The sequence below is a fragment of the Tyto alba genome, unplaced genomic scaffold (assembly GCF_018691265.1).
Source record: "Tyto alba isolate M040663 unplaced genomic scaffold, T.alba_DEE_v4.0 Super-Scaffold_44, whole genome shotgun sequence".
Classification (NCBI taxonomy): Eukaryota; Metazoa; Chordata; class Aves; order Strigiformes; family Tytonidae; genus Tyto; species Tyto alba.
Window position 1 is genome coordinate 736,250 of NW_024881320.1, and position 20,799 is coordinate 757,048.

The 20,799-nt window shown below is 49.0% G+C and overlaps 1 protein-coding gene across 1 annotated transcript in view; it reads left to right on the forward strand.

The window, feature by feature from the left end:
• MN1 (MN1 proto-oncogene, transcriptional regulator) overlaps nucleotides 1-16,788 on the forward strand; it is a 40,104-nt gene extending 23,316 nt beyond the window's left edge. The window contains exon 2 of the mRNA XM_032992912.2: nucleotides 11,467-16,788. Coding sequence (XP_032848803.2) covers nucleotides 11,467-11,651 — 185 coding nt within the window. The 3' untranslated portion in view covers nucleotides 11,652-16,788. The remainder of the gene's footprint in view (nucleotides 1-11,466) is intronic.
• Nucleotides 16,789-20,799: the final 4,011 nt, after the last annotated feature.

Genomic DNA, 20,799 nt, shown 5'->3' on the forward strand with positions numbered 1-20,799 from the left:
AGAGATTTTGGCCCTTCTTTAACAAGACTGGGCTTCCTGACAGTTCTGCTTTTTTAAGTTACTTTTTGTAGAGTTGTCCATGAATTACCAGGGACTTGCAAACTGTGATTTGAAAACCACTGTTTCTGGAGCGTCGTGCCTCTGCTTTCTGTGTTCCTTGGCACAGGGTGGGCAGAGGGGTGTCCACCTCAGACTGCGTCTCCGCGGGTGCCTTGGTGAGACCCAGCGTTGTTCTGGGGTCTCTGCTCTTGCTTTTCTCTCGCTCTGTGAGCGGTGAAGTTGTCTGAGCTCCTTTTGATTTCAGACAGGCTGTTTCCCAATGTCCCCTTATATAAGCCTGTACTTCTGAGACAGCAAACTGCAGTTGGAGGTGTACTAAAGAGGAATGGGATTTATTTCAAGGTAATGTTATAAATAAATAGGATAAAAGAGCTCAAGGCCTGAGTGCTGTTTCTTCTCGCTTACTGTTAGCCTTTGGTAAACTTCAGCTGTGTTTTCACGAATATCCTTGAACTCATATGGTTTAACCGAGAGCATTTATGCACATGATCACCATTTCTTGGTGTGCAAGAGCCTCAGATGCCGAAGGCCCCTGGGAGAGATTGACTTTGCCTGTGGCAGTTTTGTATTACAGTCTCTCGTAATTGTGAGTTATAGATTGGACAGAGGCACCTCCAGGAGCCGCAGGCAGAGCTGGGGAAGAGACAGGAGGGACTTGAGGGGTGGGCAGCCGCAGGTCCCTCAATCCCTGGCCCTGGCAGCCAAGCTGGATGCAGACCTGGCTTTGGGATGTGAGGACGTGGCTCCTGTTCATCTCTTTGGGAACAAGGCAACTAAACACATAAAAGTCTTCGGCCAGCTGTATCCAAGCCTTCACCTCGCAAGAGACTGATAATATTTCAGAGGCAAATTCCCTTTTTTACACTTGGCTAAGAAGTACTCATTTAATTTGCATCCTGAAACTAAGCGACCACAAACAAAGTTCTTTGAAGGGAATCTTCTTCTTTCACTCTGTTTTCACTTCATTTAAGGAAAATAGAGATTTCCATGTATAATATGCAGGGCTTAAATATCCTACTTATTGTTGTCATTTCTATTTTTTCCCCAGCAATTATGTAGAAGCTCTTGCACAAATCTGACGAGAGAAAGCTGGAATTTACATGTTTCCTCCTCTGTTGCACTCTGTGCATAATCATCATCTATTCATTGCCTCTACAAACTCCATTAATACACCCACTTCCCTTGCCGGTGTGAGTGGGCATTTTCATGCTATTTTTGGAGGCCTGCTCTGTGCGTTGAAACTCGCGTTAGGCTGAAGATGATACTGGTGCTTTTGACCCGTGTGTCCTCAAGAAGAAATGAGCGGCAGCAAATCTTACTTAAATGATATGATGAGTTATAGAATGCATCAAAAAGTAAATATTGATCTTTTGGGCACCGTGTCCCAGTGAAGAGTTGAGCTGGTGGTGATGGTGCAGTGGCAGAGCAAAACGCAGGTCGGCTCGGCCATTTTTCAGTATTTAACACACGTTAAAAGGTTCCATCATAATGGGAAAAAACAACTCAGGGATCAGTAAAACCTGGTAGCCCGGAACATGGTCTGAAAGCAGCTCTAGGGAGTGTGGGCTGGTGGTGGCCACTTGTGTGGTGCCCGCAGGAGAGGACAGGTCTGTGAGGCAATCCCACGCAGGGAGATGACAGGCATTAGTCACCGTTGATCACCTTAGCTCCTTGTTAAATATCTAGGTAGCAGTTAAATGCAGAACATTTAAGTAGCGTCTTTTTTCAATTTTGGCCTGTCCTGAAATAATACTAGGCAGTGTCCAGGGACTGGTTTTAGTTAAATGAGGGCATATTGAACAATTTCATATGACTTCTGTGCACACAGAAAATTCCACTTTGGATTTTAAGAAAATCCTTTTATTTGCTTGCACATTCTGGCTGTCGAGAGATGGATTTCACATGGGATGGAGTTGTGCGTAAAGCTGCCATGTGATAATTTGCGTACATGTGAAATAAATTTGAAAGTATTGAGTGCAAAAACCAGCATTTCCTTACTCATCACGGATGTGTGGGTTGTTACCCTCAGTGAAAATAGGCTCAAAGCATTTAGTTAGTGCAAGTGAGTGATGTACGCCAACAGCAGAGAAAACAGGGGATCAGTCAGCCAATATTCACTCCTACCATGGAGTTCTCCTTTTCCCAATGTGTGCTGGATGCAAAGGCAGGGACATGGCTGAGAGAGCTGCAGTCCTTTGGAGGGAGCGTTCGGAGAAGCTGTTTGCAGCCTTCTTCCCAATGCTAGGTCTGACTATAAATTGGATGGAGCTGGCAGGTGGGATTTAGGCAGTTAACTCCTTTCCAAGATGAGAAGTGCTCATTTTTTTTGCAGAGGGAGAAGGGCAGGCCCCGGAAAATAGATCAGAGCTCCCAGAGGATTCACTGGTCTCAGATGGCAGCGTATGAATGTCAGGAGTGTTGAATCGGCTGTGCTGGGATGCAGTTGCCAGACTCCTGTTTGTTTTCTCTTGGAAGTGTTCAGAAATGGTTTGACCGTTGGTGGCCGTTGGTTTGGTTTGATTTTTAAAGCTGGTTTTCCTCACTTGGGCAGGGTTGTAGCTTCTCTTACTGTTCAGAGCCTAGGAGAGCATGGTGTTGGTGATGGGGAGCCTGACCAGCAGTTCAGAGCCATGCAGTTGGGTTGGCTTAGACCGTGATTGAAAGTTTGGTCATCAGTAGCTCAGCTTTCAGTGGCTGTTCCACACGAGCCAGGGGCAAGGCAGGACCAGGCTAGCAGAAAGCAGCACTGCAGTGCTGTAGTTGTGATGGGACCTGGTTTGGAGGGACGGTCTTTTATTATGTGAGAACAAAACCCCGTCATGGGCCTCTTTGCAAGGGGGACAGGCAGAACTCCCTTCTGCGGTTTGCATATTTTGCAGTAAAGCCAGCCTGAGAGTTAATGTGTTAAACTGAAAAGAGGAATTGGAGGTAGCCAAAAGAGAGGAAGGATATGAGTTAAAACCAGTCTGTTGTCCCCATGGCTGTCTAGCAGGGCACGGGAGCTGGTGCTGTCCCAAGGTACAGAGCTTCTGGCTTCCCCCATGGATACAGGGCTTATGTTTCTTCTCAGACAGCCACAGAGTTGGAAAGCAGTAATTTAACAGCAGCTTCCAGAGAGATAAATGGGTGTAGGCAGTTTCACACTTTCCTGAAAAGCCATGGACGCGTGTTGCTGTCCTGCTGGGCAGTGGGCAGCGAAGCGGGGAACTGTGTGTTCCCCCTTTTTTGTCTCCTCCCAGCAGGATGGAGGGAACACGTTTTTTTAAACAGCAATGTCGCTCTCCTCATCCACACATCGTTCGTTCTGCCTCTTCAAGGTCATGCTACGTGTAAGATTACTGCCACCTTTCCCACTGATAGGGTTAGCGTTTTTTCCTACTCAGGGGTGTTTTCACCAGTTTCTTCAGACACTAGCATGTGGCTAACAGTCTGAGTTTGTCCTCAAGTGATACCTGCCCCGGCTTGGTGCTGGAGCTGTAGGGTAGGACACTGCAGTCCGACTGTAACCCTACGGCCGTAACAACAAGCCCTGAACGCGGCCGTGGGTTTGGGCGGCCTCCCTGTCGTGATACGCACATCCTTCCATTGCTCCCGGTGAAAACAGGAGCAAGAAAGGAGGTCAAGGGAGAAAAAAAGAAAAATATGTATTCACAGCAAGCACTCTGTGTCTCCTGTTATCTAAATTCTGTGCAAGCAGTGAGCACCGATGGAGCTCCGTGCCAGCTCCGAGTCCACTGAAAGCAAAATAAACATCTTTGCAGCGTGGGCTGATACATGCTCCCTTTAGAGTCGCAGGCACCTCCAATTAATCATGCTGTCTGTGGAGGAAGAGGCTCTGAGGATCAGAGGACGTTGCCAGACCTGAAGGGCTGCTGAAGGGGTGGGCAGCACTCAGCGGTGAGGGGAGTGGACTGTGTTCCCAGCCCAAGCGAGCGGCGACGGGCAGGCCTGGCCTGGCCTTGCCTTCAGGTGAGCGCTGTCTTGTCTATATGCAGCAAAGTCAAACACTTTAACCCTGCTTTGCGGGGTGTACCAGTGATGCGGGACAATGCTCAGGGCTGTGCGCATGTTTTTGACCAAAGAGCCTTCCCGCCTTTGTGAGAGAGGCTTTCACAGGGCAGCTCAGCTGGCTGGGTCTCAGCAATACATCTATGGGCTGACCAAGCCAAACGACTTTCTAAAATGTTAACGAGCGAGGTGTGGCTGATACCCTGGAGTTGGGGTGTCTCTGCACAGTACCCCTGGGCAGCAAAGAGGGGAATGGCCTGGTCCCCATTTCAGCTGTGCGCGTCATTACAAGTCCTCGACACCATTTGTTTATCTTAACCACCAACACTTCTAACTTCCTTTAATTTTCTTCATGTTGGGGAGGGTAGTATCTTTAAGCATCTTATGGGCTTTAAAAATTGCACAAGTTACTCTAATTTTACTCCTTCATTTACATTGTGTAAGAGGAAGGTTTCAGTAATGGAGCAGTTGGGGCTCGGTGCTGCAGAGCCCAAAGCCAGAGACAGCCTTTGTCCCAAGGCACTTAGAGTAGAAGAGACAGATGAGTCCAAAGCAGGGTACAGATTGCCAGAGGTGAAGAAGAATGAAAGTGGTGCAAGTTTCTGGAGTAGGCAGGTGGCAGGTGCCACGTTTGTGTTTATAAACAAATGTAGAACATGTGCTTACTTGTACTCCAGGGTCAAGAAGTGCCTTTGTCCAGGATTTTGTCAGCGCTACAGTGATGAGGGAGGAGATGGCTCATTTGTTTATCAACACAAAAGAACTGGTTGTGTTTAAAAATGCAATTTTAGGAGTAAATTAATCTATGGAGACTAGGTCCAGTGTGCAGGGAAACATGAAATGTTTTCAGACCTTATTTTTCTTGAAAACTGGAAAAGATGATTCTGTACTGTGTACAAATGCAGAGCTGTGTGCCTGAACCAATATGTCAAACTGTCATGTGGGAGATTTGGTGAAAAACATCTTGTCCTAAGGGAATAATTTTGAACACTATATGTAGGTTTGCTGCCTCATAAGAGATCATTACTCAAATCTATTCCCTCTTATTGTAGCTTGGCCTCTGCTTAACGGGTGCAGAGTGAACAGAAGCCTATTAACGCATCCTTTATGAGTGGTTATCAGATGGTAGAGGGGAAACTGATCTCTGATCAGGGAATATACTGTTTTTGGCCAAATCCTCTGATTTAGCTTTAACAAGATCAGTAGCAAGCCAGGGGCTTCACGCTTGGCTGGCCATCGAGGGCGGCGGCGGCAGGGCCGTGCTGTGCCGGGCGGCCCGACCCTGGGCAGCTCCGGCTTTGTCAGAGCTGGGGAAGAAGTGTAAGGGACGAGCCCTGGGGCGAGGAGCCGTTCCAGGGATCTTCACCTCCTGTTTGTCACTTCAATCTCGCAGGAACACTGAAATGTGGAGTGGAACCCATTCTCAACCAGACCCTTACCAGGCTGGCTGTGCTCTCGCTCCTGCTTGTCACTGCCTCCCGTTGCTTTTGTTGATGGTGGTTTTGGCAAAAAGGAGAGGGATGGCATGAGCAGCACCTGAAGAGCAGCATAAATTCCCAGTGCCTCTGTAGCATCCATGGTTGCCTTGACTACATACCATCGCTCCCTCAATTAATCTCCCCTCTCACAAGACAATGCACGTAATGCATGCTAGCGTTGCAGGTGAACTCGTTTTTAATGGCATTACCTTGCCTAAAAATTAGGACACATCTGGGTTTGCACAGTGCTTGGTGGGGTCACCACAGTTAAGAAAATACGTTTATTTTTAAGAAATGCATAAGAAGATGCTACATGAGGGAAGAGGCTTTACATAGCAGCTTAATGTGGGCTAAGGAAAAAGAGGGAGTGAGAAGGAAGCTGGTGGGGTTGAAAGTGTGTATGCATGGTGTGCTCAGGAGTGATGAGAGTGTCAGGATCTAATCTCACTAGACAGAAATGTGTTTTTCCTGACCTGGTGTGAAAAAGCAGTCAGTAGTGTGTGTATTGAATTTTTTGGTGGAGCAGAACTGGTCTTCTCCCTGTGGCCCAGCTGTGGGCTACCAACACCCAACACTCCTGGCCAGGCTCCTGTGCTAGTTACCATGCTGCCATTAATGCTGTGTAAACAAACAAACATCAACCTTTTATTTTTTGAAGGCATGCATGCCTTTGCAAAGTAGAGCAGAACGAAAGAGCAGCTTCCTAAACATGCAGGGTCAGAGCAGAGGATACGGGGCATGAGAGAAAGCCGGGGTGAGTCTTTCACGGCCGTGATTTTCTGTCTGTTAGCTTGTTTGTTTGGGGCTTAACAATTGAAATGTGTTTGTGTGGGTAAAGCTTGTTCAAAAGCATAATGTGTAGCTTTTACCTAAAAGCAAGCTTTAGGTTGTTTTGTTTTTGGTTTTGTTTTTTTTTTTTTTTTTTTTAAAAAAAAAAAAAGGCTTTTTTAGTCATTTGGGAATGTGAAGCTGTGTATGTATCTGCCTCTGTAAAGGAGAGCAGCCTGGTGGTTTTGTCCCAAGTGCTTGATACAATTCTTAAGTGTTTTGTATGTTGTTGTAACTGATGAATGTTAGCAAACTGTTCAGAGGATACTTTGTAATATTTACCTAAAACATACAGTTTCAACTGCAATAAACAAACCTTCTGGAATATTGCCTGAACACGAGCACGAAAGGGCTGTGAAAATGGCCGGATTTAATTCACTTTCATGTTCTGATGAATGTTTGCAAATATTTCTTTGCCATAGCCACCCAGCTCTTCCAGATGTTGTGGCTGGCTCTTGGAAGTGCCTGTGCACAAGCTGAGCTAATAATATTAATCAAACCCCATGTTAACTTCCAGGGTATTCAGCGATTATTGCAGGAATTTTCTCTGCTGTGAGCAATTTTGCACAGTGGGCTGGGATACACAGGGCTGGATTTTCCTTTTCTTTATCTTCCTCTGAAATATGGACTACGGGTTGCTGCTCTGGACAGGATAGTGGTGGGGTGGGCCGTTAAATTCAAAGAAAAAGGAAGGAATAGTTCCCAGTGCCAGAAGGTTAAGCTCGGTCTGTGTCGTAGCTGGCTGTTGGGACCTCCACCGCTCCGCATGGGGGGCGAGGGGGTGCTGCGCCGGGCAGGGGAGCCCCGAGCGGGGGGACCCCGGGCAGTGGGGTGTGATTTGCTCTGGTGGGGACCCTCTGCCCTGGCTCATCCCCCCCCAGCGCCTATGGGAGCGGGGGCTGCGGCGGCCAGGCCGTGCGCGGATCACAGCTGCGGGGGGTGAGGACGCCGTCACGGCCGGGCTGTTCCAGACTCCTTTTGGTCTTCGGTCACTTTACTGCTTTGAGTTTCCTGCCTTCCATGTGAACACCTTGTGTGCTTGCCTAGGATATTTTATCTCTTATCTCTGCCTCAGCATTTGCCATTTTCAGGCGGCACAGGCTATCCTGTGAATAGGGTGGTTTTACTCGCATCTGTCCCGGGTTCTGTTGTGTCACGTCCTTCGGTTTGGAGAGGAAATCTCCACCCAGACCATCTCAAGATCTTGGGTATGGAGGATGGCTCTTATTAGAAGGGTGTTGCTTTTATTAACAACACTTACAAGTTTATTGCGGTAGTTGCTAGTAGAGGCAGTTGTGCAGTTTAAACATAATTTGTTTGAAAATTCTTTGCTTTCAATTAGGTGTGCTTCATGACTGACAGTGATTTATCTGAAACTTGGCAACTGCAAGGCAATGACGTGATGATACCATCCTGCATTACCTGACTAATTTTAACCTGCTGAGTCCCATCAGTCTTTACTAACGATACCCCTCAGGACTGTGTGCTGCAGAAGGCGGGTGCTGGGGCATTGCTGGTTTGGAGGAGGCAAAGGGACAGTGAGGAAGGCCGGTGAAACAGGTCTGCTGGGAGGGTATTACTGTTTTGGACAAGCATCAGGCAATATCTCATGTTTAAGAGCATAATTCTCATCAGGTGGATCAGCACAACTTTAATTTTTTAATACAGAGGGTTTTTTCAAAAAAGCATCGTAGGTTTGTCAAGACAGAAATATTGGAAAAAGGTAAATCACACTGAATATTTCCTTCCAGATTGGCTTTGAGAACACTTGTGCCAATGCAAGCCTTACTGCAAGCTCTCATCCTCTTTTTGTTTTGGATTTGAATGGCTCATTTTCTGTGTTCTCTAACAATAGACTAAGGGAGCTTGAGCTCCCACGCGGTGGTGTTGAGTTAGGCATCATGTGGACAGTGGCAATCAGTATCAGCTTTGCAAACTCAGGACCAGACGCTGCTCATCTCCTGTACTTGGATTTTCCTCTGAGGCCAACGAGTCCTGCTATTCACTGCAGGATGGATTTTGCATTGATTCTTTTTATCAGTAGTTTGCTTATGAATTTTATCCACAGCAAATGTTTCAGAAAGAATTGGCTGATTTACAAGTAAACTTGCCTAATTTTTGATTCTTTAAATGCTTGTGGCATACGAACTTCCTCATTTAATGGCTGGCTGAGGACCTGATCCGTTGTGGTGTCTGCGCGGGCGGTGCAGATGTCGGTGCCGGCACAGCCCAGCCCCAGCTCTGACCCAGCCGGGCGCTCGTCCTGCTCTGGGGACACGCTGTCGCTGCCGCTTCTGCCGGTGTCCTCAGCCGAGCAGCCGGTCCCCCGGAGCCCTGCAGTGAATGCCGCGTGCAGAAACGCCACCCAGGTCCCTGGGCCCCTCCTGACAGCCCATCAGCAGTGGGACTTTTTCCTCTTTCTCTGCAGCAGAGGAAGAAAGCTGCTGTCACAAATACTAATCTCAAGGCGCTGGCTTTTCCTGTAGCGAGACCAGCATGTCCTGTACGTTCAGGGAGACATAAGAATAAAAAATATTGGGTACTGTGTGCGTTGCAAGGGACGTGAACAAATACAAATATGAAAAATGTTTCCCTTTCTCAATTCTCTGCGCAGTCCCATTTCAGTTTTAAACATAAACAAAATGTTATTCTGGTATGTTTACGTTCAGGATAGTAAGTTTAAATTGAACGCTTCATCAAATAGTGTTTATTCAGGGAGTCTTTTTTTCCCGGTGATTTTCCTGAGGTGGCACCGTGGTGTCAGCCTGGGGCTTGCTGGTCGGCAGTGCCGCGGCTGGGAGCCCCGTGTCGGTGGGGCAGCCGGGGCCGTTCCCTGCTCTGCCAGGGCTGCCAGTGACCCGCTCCGCAGCACGGCCACGTCCCGCCGTGCCGTGGCCGAGGTGGGAACGCTGCCCCGGGGAAGGTAAAGCTGCCTGCGGCGTGACGGGGCTCAGGGGTATCGGCAAAGAAGAGTTAAAGGCTCCCAGCGTTGGAGCAAAGCCCGGCTGTCCCAATGCCGCCTCTGCCTGCTGAAACTCTGCATTTGGGTGTTACATGGTGAACTCTGCTCTGTGCTCCAGCCCGGACCCTCAGTACTGCTTTTTTAGCAAAACTGGAAAAAAAAAAAAAAAAAAAAAAAACCAACAAAAAAACCAACACCAACTACAGGGGACTGTAATCTATTTTGGAGTTTAGAGAACATGGGCATCTTTGACCTGCTGATGTTGGATTCTTTATTCGAGCAGTGGGCGCGGGTGTCCTACAGAAATGCAAACCCCGAGCATGGCTGTGCTAGGCTGAGGTGTGTAAGGGAGCTTTGTGCTGATTTTGCACATGGTTGCACTAATTCAGCGCGTGGCTGAGCAGGCAGCAGCGCTGCTCTGGAGCCGTGTTGCTTCTCCCATCGTTTATAGCATCGTGTCCACAGGTTCTAATTAGTTTCTCTGTATGGTGTTATGATACTGTTTTGAATATGAGCATCCTATAATCCAGCATGAAAAGCATTTTCCAGTTTAAACCAGGGACTTCCAGACTAGTTTAAGACTATTTTTTAATATCACTGTGATCACGTAACAAGCTTTTCAGTTCATATTTTGTATCTGGTTTAGAAGCTGGTTAAGTGAAACAAATATAACTTGCTCCATGCAGCGTGGTAAACCCACACTGCTCGGCTTTGTGGAACATGGGAAAGATGATGTGAAGAAAGGTGTTAAGGAGGTTAAACATTCACAGCCATTTTCTGGCATATTTGGCACGCTCCAGCATCACCCCCAGCCCTGCGCGATGGGAAGTCTCAGGGTCTATCAGAGAAATTACAGTCCCTGTGTTTGCTAGTGCTGCAGCAGGTCTGCTCTTACCTCTCGTGCTCTGGGTGAACATGAACGAAATGGTGGATGAGAGGAACTGCAGGCTGCTTGTCAAGATGTTGTTGGCTTTTTTGTCTTGCCTTGCACCATTCTTCTACTTACTCACTGTTTTTATCCCACAAAAAGCCCTCCTTCCAGGGCTGGGGGGAGCTGTCTGCATCGGCTCGGGCATCCTCCCTGGCAGAAGCAGCGACGTTTCTGGGTGTTCCTGGGGCCACGTCAGCTCCAAGAGGGTTTTGTGTGTCCCGGGCGAGGGGAGCAAGCCCCAGCCCAGCCCCAGCCGGGGCGGCCGCCGGCCGCCGCTTTGCCGTCTCACAGGGTCTCTGGGAAGGAAGGACCCCAAGGAGGGGCCGGTGGACGTGAGGGTCTACAGGGGGGAGGAATGAGGTGCGGGGGGGGGGTTGTCTTTGGGCTTTTCTTTGGTGATTTGACAGGAGCGGTGAAGAACTGAAGAAGTGATTGATTTCAGAGAGGAGGAAGGTGATGAAAGAAAGATGTGCCTGGCTGCACTGAGCAGGGAGAGGGCACGTGCACCAAGGCACATTTTGAAGATGAGAAAAATATGTTTGCAACAGAGAAGATTACTTGAATGTATTTAGAATGGAAGCAGGGAAAAATAATGAATTGGCAGTGGGAACGAGTCGTGAGTATGGTAGTCCACTTTGGAAGGAACAATTTTAACTACTCTTAGTATTAACTGTAAAATCCAGAGCGAAAAGTCCCGGACATTGCTTAGGATGCTTCAGTTAAACTCTCTAATTTCTGTGATTAACAAAACTTAATGATGGCTAACGATCATACAAAGTCCTAAAATGAAGAAATTGTAAGAAAAATGTTATTGTGGTGCTCCATTAAAAGAGGTGGACAGGGAGGCCTGTGCCTGTAGGAGTTGGACAATGGGAATGACCTGGAGGACACGGAGGGTTCGGGGCTGGTTTCCTGCTTGGGGAAGTTTCAGCATTGCTTTCAGATAGCGGAGGGTGCCCGGGGAGTGAAAGCTCCCAGTTGTGCTGCAATCCAGGACACACATCATGAGTAGTGTACACATCCCCAGCGCGTGGTGTTTTCCTGGCACGGTGAAAAATGAGCCGGGGGAGCTCTCTGCGGGGTGGGAAGGGGGAGCTGCGGCGGGGCAGGGGCGCGGGGCCAGGTGAGGCGGTGGGGGGGGGGGCGGTGTGATGATGTTGCGTGGTTCTGCTAACGCTCTCTCTGTGGCCCCTTTCCAGCCCACGACCTTCCCCCGAGCAAGACCTCGGCCGCGGCGCAGACCGGCAGCCACCTGCAGTGCCTCTCGGTCCACTGCACGGACGACGTGGGCGAGGCGAAGGGCCGGACTGCGGTGCCGACGTGGAGGTCCCTGCACTCGGACATCTCCAACAGATTTGGGACTTTTGTGGCCGCCCTGACTTGAACAAAAGAAATTATTTTTTTCCTCTTTTTAATTTCAAAGGGCCGCTACTGCTAGGTGGACTATTTTTCTAGGTTGGTACCTGCTTAGTGGCATATGGACTGGAAAGGGTTAATTTAAAGTAAACCTCAACTTTTTTTTAATCTTCTGCCACAGTATGTTACCAGTGTTAACCCTTCTGCAGTTAGCACACTTTTGCTTAAGATTTTCCTGCTAGACCACTTTTTCCCATTATTCTGTAACCTTGGCATACATTTATAGATGAGGCCTTTTCCTTTTTCATCTCAGCGTATGTCCAAGTCACGTATGTCATAATAAGACAAAGATTCTCCTCCTCCTCCTTTTCTTCCTCATTTGCTTTGTTTTTTCTTTTTTTGTTTTGCTTTGTTCAGTGCTTATTACAATGGTGATCCTGAAGAACAGCAGTTCAGGAATAAACGCCGGTTAAAGTGAAATGGTCATTATTATATTATATTATATTGACACCCAGCTTTTGCCAGTCACATACAAACCAAACAGTTAATGCTCTGTTGAATATTCAGGCAATGAGCCTGCCCTTTCTGAGAAAATGATGTTCTGTTGTTAATAACGTTCAGCCTCGTTTGCTCTCCACCTCCCCCTGCGAGGCGAGGACGCTCGTTCCTGTATTTACCCTGGTGAAGCTCAGAGATGGAGCTCTGTCACGAACGGGCTGGTTCAGACACGGCCGGGGAAGGTATAGAGAAGTTTTTCTAAATAAGTCTAACAGGAAGTTTACTTAATTTTTAAGAGTCATTATCTCCTCCACCAAATGCCCAGGCTCCCTCTCTGCTTTCGGGGAGGAACCGGGGACGCTCCCCAGCGTGGCCGCAGCCTCCTGCTCCCGGCGATGCTCCCACGGTTCCCACTTTATCACCGCTGGAGAAACGAAGCCCCCCCCGAGCTGCTGCACCCATCCTGCGCTCAGCCCCGCGGCGCGAGGTCCCGGCATGGGGGTCGGTGCTGGGGCCACTGGTGGCCGCTGTCCCCACGGGCCTGCCAGGCGCCGCTGCTGCACCCTGCCCGTTTTTCGCCCCTTTTTTAGCTGAAGGAAGACGCTGTCGATGGGAAATGGGGTTCAGCGTCCCGTGCGCTTGTCTGTGGGGTGCCCTGGCTCCTGCCACGGCCGTCCTGGTGCGGTGGCAGCGATCAGGGGACGGCCCAAGCAGGGGGTGCAGGGAGGGCTGTACACCCAGGGTCGGTGTTTCCTAATCTGCCAGGGCAGGGAGACGCCGCATTAGACACCCCCCCAGCCCCAAACTCACTTGAGGCCCCATTTTCACCACGCATTGAAGAACAGTGACACTGGATGCACACAATAAAAGGAAAACCATACTTTCCTGCTCGCGATAGATAATACTCATTCGAGAAGAAAGTTGGAAGCAAACCAGATAAAAACATGACTGACACGATGATCCGACACTCCTGTGGTTTTACGTAACGCTGTCCATTATTTGTATATTCTCTGTGCACAGGAGTGGGAGCTGTCCCACCCTGCTCAGGCCAGCTCACTTTCCTCTGCTCCCTGAAGTTTAATAACATCACTGGGGATTTAGGTTTTAGCTGTGAAATAAAGGTCGGCCTCTCTAAGGTTACTTTTTAATTCTGTCATGACTTCACAAAATGTGTCCCTCCTCAAGGGATGGAGTTTGAAGACTGCTTTGTATTTTATCTTTGATGATTGTGCTGGGCCTTTAATTATTTTGAAGTAATGTTCTCAGTAGGCACCAATGGAGAGGAAATTCTGCCTAAAATGCCAGTGGCATGGTGTGGTCTGAAATCCTCACTCTCAGTCATATGTGGCTTCAGAGAGACTCACAGTGTTTGGAAATGTTAGTTGAATGTGCTCTTATTAACCATGCATGGATTGATTTCCTCTTATGGGTCTGGTCAGTGACTTGACTTTGGATGAATTTGGATAGCTTTGAACCTTGATTTTCAATATTATTTTAATCTGCTGGAGCTGCCCACGAGGATGAGGATTTTTGCCCATCCTGTAGCAATTGGCTGTGGAGCTGCCTCACGCCCGCTTGGTTTGGAACAAGAGGATGGGATGTTTTGTACCTTTTGTAGGTGTGTGTGTGCTACTGAAAGCTCGGAGCTCTGCGCTGTACCTGCAATAACACATCACCATCCCCAGTAAAACATCTCCTGGTAGAATAATAATTGTCAGCCCCCACTCTGGAAGATGCCCATTTGCCTGTGATTTCTTTAAATCCTGGTTCACCCAAATATGTGTTTAACTTTAAATCCCGCCTAACAAAGCAGCCGGGGGCTGCTGAGCCAAGGGGGGCTCTGCGCCTGCCGGCGGGGAGCAGGGTCCACAGCTCCCACCCTGTCCCCCTTCCACCTGGGTGGGTCTTGGAGTAACCCCAGCGAAACACACGCCTAGACATATGATACCATGTCTCAGCTGAAAATTTAGGAAGAGTTCATGGTCTGGTGGCATTCCTGTACTGGAGTGCAGCCCTGATGGCTTACTTCTTTGTTTTTAGTTTTTCCTGCTGCATTCAAGAGAACAGGTTTTTCAGGCTTCCTGAGGTCAGGGATGCACACCCTCTGCTACCAGGAAGAGACCTTTCAGTGAACGCTGAATTAAACAGTTCAGATCTCTTTTTAAAGAGAAATCCTCTTTTCAGTAGAAACATGGTGCCTCAGTTGGTCTCACCCACCCTTTTCTTATGCGGCTTGCACGGTTTGTTCTCACTCACTTGGAACTTACTTTTTCACTTGCTCGTAGAAATACAAAGTGGAAGGGTTTCCTTAAAACCAGTGGAATCCTAACAGTTTTAAATCCCATGCAATGAGGAGGCCTGGCTGCACTGAAGCCAGGGGATATGTCCTCAGCGGGACTTCACGGTAGCGAGGAGTTAACAACAGTGGTTGACTGGCTTCTGGGCCTTATTGCCCATCTAGTTTTGCTGGATAATATGGTCACATGTGATCCTTTTGCTAACCTATCCGTTCGATCCTGGTTGATTTAGGTGACGTTATCAGCTGAGCAAAAGGAGACATTGGGAGCTTTACGGCGGGCAGCTGCTAGCAATGCCAGGACCAACCTGCGCTTTTGTGGTTTCTTTGCTTTTTGCCAAGGATCAGAACAGAAACGGTACATGTGACTGACCAGGACGAGCATCACTTCATGCTCATAACCTGGTGTATTTGGTACTGAGAGCATATGCAGAAGGGTAGAGCTTTTTCACAAAGCTTCTGTTGCCTGCAGTAATTTTACTGTGCTCATTTTCTCCATTAATTTGACACTGAATGCACTGATTATTTTTTTCAACATAGATAAATACCAGCATAGCCCCATGTGGTAAGAATTGAAATTACTTTATTTTCTGAGTAATAATAGTTCCACTGGAAGCACATGTGAGAGCTGTAGGTAAAAACCTGTTGTGCAGGAGGTAAGTTGCGCTCATTTGCGGAGAGGGAAACTGAGGCACGGGCAGGGTCAGCCCGAGCTGGGTCAAAGGCTTGTTGGTGGCAGAGCTGAGCTGGGCCTGACCTCTGCTCGTGAGCCACACGACTCGAGGCTTGCTTCCTTGGAAGGATGAGGTGGTTCAACAGAGGGTGAAATTTTATGAGCTACGTGTTCCCCAAATGACCGGGTAAAGCCAGAATAACGTAAACTCACCCCTGCCTGTCCGCTGGGGCTTCCAAGTTGGGGGGATGTTGTACTGAGAAGTCCGAGACCCGCGGCAAATGTGCCACAGAGCTATGCACTGTCTTTGCTTTGTATTGTGACCAACAGCTCCGACACGGCTTTGCCTGGCGTTGTCGGTTCTGCCGCGCAGCCCCGGGGGCCGGGTGAGGGGAGCCCGGACGTCACTGACCCCCCGACCCAGCTCGCTGACTCCTTTGGTATTTGTTAAAAGAAACGCTGCACTTAGTCTGCGAGTTAAAATGTAGTAGCAAACTGAACAAAATCTCTCTTGCAGTTAAATTGGGAGGAGTGATAAAATATCTCTTTGCCAAAAAAAGGAAAGACTAGGCCTTATTTATTAAATACTCTTGCGAATTTTCTCCAGATCATTTTTTCCTAGGGTTACTAGTTCTCTGCTATTCTAGCTCGGTTGTTAGAGCATCTGTGAGAGAGGGTTTAGGCTCACTTTTATTTAGTTATGGTGACTTTCATCAGTAGGTAAGGGTTTCATTGCGTGGTTAGGGTGGAAGGGAATGAGCATCAGAACCACGTCACCTGGGTCATTTAGGGAGCTGTTTCAGAGCCTGTGTGTCTACGTGGTCACTCCCAAACCGGGAGCTGGTGTCGGGCTTCCAGCCGCCACCAAACGTCGATGCCTTTGGTGAGGAGGGAAGGGGTGAGGTGAGCCCAGGGCAGCGCGACGGGCCGGTGCTGGGAGGGTGGGAGGAGGCGATGGGGGGAACGCAGACAGAAACAAAACTGGTAAATTTTGATTATTTTTGTTAAGCTGCAGTGTAAGGTTTTCTCAACTACTAGATTCACAGCTGTTCAATGGATGGTGTGTAAGAGCATAACCCATTTTTATAGAATTGTTTCTCCTTTATTGCTTAAGGCTAATGGAGGAAATAGTCTAATTTTGTCTTAGAAATTCTCTATTAAAATTGTTGGTTTGAGTCCATCCGCTCATAGATTCTGACTGATGAAACTGCAGGCTGTGATTTCCGGCAGTTATAACTTTATCACTATTCACTACCCAAGAATATTACAGCTTTAAAACAGCCTTAAGCAAAAGGATGTTATTTCTTTGTACTAAATTTGGTTCGTGGAAAAGAAAAAAAATTCAAAACACTGGTAATCCGTACTGCATAGCAAACTCTTCTGAAAAATGTTATTGCACATGTAAAATATGAAAACTTGACTCTGCTGTGTGTTAGGCAATCCTGTAATCTTTTTTTCTTTTTTTTTTTTTTCTTTTTTTTTTTTTTTTTTTTGATTCTTGTTAAATTCATTTCTTAAATGCTTGGTTGGAAGACTGTGACAATAGCTCATGAAATTGAGTGTTATTTTTCTTTCTTTTTTTTAAATATGTAAAGTGCAGTCTTCTGTATTCATGCATATTGTACATATCTGTATATGTTTTACTGAGCAACTAAATAACAATAAATATGATGTTAATGGTGGCCATTGTATATTTCATGCCATGTTTGTTCATCTTTGTAGTAAGTCCTTTTTCCCCTAAGCTGCGAAGAAGCGAGATGATGCCCTTCACGTGCAGGTGAGCCCCGGGCCTCGCGATGACCGGACAGATTTTGGCAGTTGTCTGGGAAATGCTCGGTGACAACCGGCTTCCCCCGCCAAGGGGGCTGACGCGGAGCCGGGTGGCCCCGGGCAGGGCTGGGGACACGGCGTGACCCCACCACAGCGCGGCTCTGCCCCTTCCCCCCCCCCCGCCTGCCCCGGGGTGCGGGTCCCCCCCCCAGCTCGTGCTGCAGCCCCGCAGCCGGGGCCAGCCCTCGCCCCCCCCGCCTTCGGACGGTGACCGACACGGAGGTCGTGGAGGTTGGAACTAACCGGAGCGATCCGAGACATCTTTTTGGCAGAGTCATTTCTCGTCCGGTGTCGCGGACAGCAAATCCATGAGGTTTTGCTGAGCCGCCTCGTCTGCAGTAAAGGGGGCTCAGTGAGGGAAGGCAACCCGCCCAGGAGCAGCGGCGTGTCTGGATTTTGAGGAGGCTCCTTCCCGGGTCCCGAGGACCCCTGGTACAAGAGGAGGCTCCTCCTGGCCTCCTTGTGAGCCGGAGTGCTGGATCTGCCACAGAACTTCAGGTGAGATTTTTCATCTGAATTCTATGAACAAAAAGGAAACTGGCTAGAGCTCTTACTAAGATTCTTAAAAATCCCTTCATCTCTCTTAAGTTTCAAACTCAATCCTTCCACACGCCTGCGAGTTTTCTAAGGAGTCCTTCAGGAGAAACGTTGCATGGTATATTTCCAAAGCAAAAAAAAAAAAAAAAAAAAAAAAAAAAAATGCGCAATAGCCCAGGCAATGTTCAAACACGTTGTTTTCAGACTGAAGAAACAACCTTCCTTACCTTTCATACTCGCAGGAAACACAGAAGCGGTGCTGGGCCTCGCGTACGTCCCCGCTGCGCGGCGCGTGCCGAGGTGCCGGGCGACGCGGCGCTGCCCGGCGCTTGCTGGCCTGCCGCGTGCCCCCGCCCCGGCTGCGGGAACTCGCTCGTAATGCACCAAAGCATGAGTGACGTACCAGGGCACTGAATTCCATCCGATCCCTCTGTGTATTTCTGTAACATTGTAAAGCACAAATGGAAAAATGAAACTCTTCTGAGAGCCCTTTCAATTCCGTCGAGGGAGAAAGCTTTGCTTAATTTTTGAACTGTGCTTTTAATATTCTTGAAGGGACAAAACAATGTATGGAAGAGAAGTGTAATCTGCTCCAAAGATGTGAGCTCACTTCTCATTACGTTGGCTTGGTATAGAGGCAGCAGACAGAGATTTGTTAACTTTGGCTATAAAAAGCTATTTTGACACGTTCTCTGTTACTAAATCTGGTAATTATATGTTAGGTACTTTGTAACGCTAGCTTTAAAAATAAATAACTTGCTTACGTTTTTCTGTATGTAACCCTTCTGAAAAGTCTATTTTCACAGCTTTTTGCTCCTTGCTGTGTAAGTAGCGTGCATGTTTCCCCCACAACTTTCAGCTCAAAAAAAACATTGAAATTTTTGAAATGACTTTTTCAGTATTGGTGGGTTTTTTTAAGTTTGGACTTCTTTATGATCCTGAGGGAGAAGTACGAGCAGTGTTCCCGGCAGCTGTGCCGTCGTTTCTTCGCAGTGGAAACCCATGGGAGAGGAGCGCTGCCCGCCCGCCCGGGTCCGCGTTCCCACCGGTGGCTGCCGGCCGCTCTCCAGCCCGTCCCCGGGGATGCTCGTGACAGGGTGACCCTCTCCGTGTCGGCCTGGGGCCTCTCGGGGCTGATGGCCTGTTTGAGACGGCCGGTACCGCTTCAATCCCAGCCGCTTTGCCCAAACGCTGTCGTGGGCTTCTCGGGGCCGTCCCGCTCGCCTCGGCGTGCTCTCTCTCGGTTCCAGCGTTTCTCTTTCTCTTCTTTTCACCTCTGGCTCTGGAGTTTGGCCAGAGGGGACGGACCATCGTGGCTGGTGCTACCAGCGGCACCCCCCCCCCCCCCGCCCCGACCTGGCAAGGCAGCGCTGCCCCTTCGCTCGTCCAGGATCACTGGCCACGAGCTCTGTTGATGGTTGGGTGCACGATGGCGGTTTCTCGACAGCCAGATCCTCCGGGCAAAGGCTCCTCTCGCTGCTGCGGCAGCCGGAGCTGCCCCTCCGGCACCAGCCGTGCTCCTCGCCGAGCTCCTGGCTCCGAAAAGCCGGCAGGAGCTCGCTGTTCGCTGTGCATCATGTTAACAGACAAAAAATAAATGGCCTGAGCTTTGATTTCCTACTCTTTGTGCTGGCTTCACTTGTCTGGTAATGTCTGTGACGTCCGGTGCCGCTGGCATGGCGCTTGCCTGCCCTGAACGCTTGCCTCCGTCCCGGTGCTCTGTGCTCCGTGTTTCTGGTCTGTGTCAGTGTTAAGCAGGGATTATAGTTTATTAACTAAAGAAAAGCAAGTAGTTGGTCAGAGAGCTTTTATAGTTCTTGCTTTCCTAGTCGTTGTTCCCTGTGCCCTGAGACTGTGCCGAGAGTTGAAATCTGGCTGTAGCTGTGTCTCTTTTCCCAAGCCATTTAACTGATTTAATTATGTCCTTTGAGTTATTTTCTGCACGAGGCTTTCTCATTCCTGTCACGGAGGAGACCCTATAAATATGTATTGCATGTTCAGCAGTCAGGGATCCATCGGCAGCGCAGCTGGATCCCGTGTGCCGGGATCTGCCCGGCAGCGCCGGCAGCCGGGGCGAGAAGCCGGGGGCAGTCGGGGCGGCTCTGCCCCGGCACCGCAGCCTCTTCAGCGGGGGCGGCTGCGAGCGCGGCACGGATCCCGGCACGGCTCCTGGCACCACGGGTTTGGCCGTTAGGCCTTAGGAGCCGTTTGCTTGTGGAGCCTCCACTCCAAACCCCCTCAGGCTGTGTCTGAGCCGGGGCAGAGCTGCAAGGATGCAGAGACATGCGTGCTGCTTGTGGGCTCCTCTGTGGGACTCCAGAGTCATTTAAAGCCCCTTTTCCCAGGCCGTTGTCTGTGCTAGCTGCTTACGGACTGCTGCTGGTCTTATGAGAGTATGGCAGAAGGCATCCCTTTCCCTGCAAACCAAAGTAAATAAACACGGGAATGGAAATTTGGGTCAGTGACATCCCTTTGACGGAGAAACTTGTTAGAAAATGGAGTTATGATGGGTTTCTTTTAATATTAGTTGAGTATTTCCAAAAGTCTCCAAGCTACATGCCTGAGGTGGTTACTCTCCTGATTGGTGACCAGAGTTTGTAGCCTCCCCAGCAGTTTTAGCTTTATGGCCAATAACATCACATATCTTTTGCTTGTAAAACGTCTGAAAACTCTTTCCTCGGGTGAACTCCGTACCGCTGTGCCTGCTGGGCAGAGGTGTGAATAGAGGTGATGTCTGTTCTGAGCTCTCCTTCTTTCTGAGACATTGCCAGAGCTTATTAATGATAGTGCAGAAAGTGGAGGTGACAAGACCTGAAGAAAATCATTTAGGTCATCTTTGGTTAATTAGCGCAGGATTGCTCCCTGTTCTCTAATTCCCAGAGCTCTGACCAGCACAACTAAAGCTGACAGAGCAGCGGTGGGGGTCCTAACCTTTTAGTTAAAAAAAAGAAAAACAACCAACCAAACAACCCTTTATCCCGAGCTGTCGAGTGGGGATAACGTTTGGAGTGATGGAAAGGGAACGGAGCCTGCCGTCCGTACAGGCTGTGTTGGAATTACACCACCTTTTTCTAGCACTTGCAGGCAGCGGTGGGTTTGTGCATCTGCCGAGCCCGGGCGGGCGGCACGCGGGGACGCTCCCCACGGGACCCCCGAGGGCTCCGGTCCTGGGGCGGTGCGTGGCACACGGGTGGGATGGGGAGGTGGGAACAGAGGCTCCTTCACGTTCCCACTTGGCCTCAGACACGGAGTCACTGCGAGGCCTGTAAGCCACGGCTTAGCCTCATTATTTCCTGTTATATCTCGCTTATATCACCACCTGTAAAACTGGCACAAGGGGAA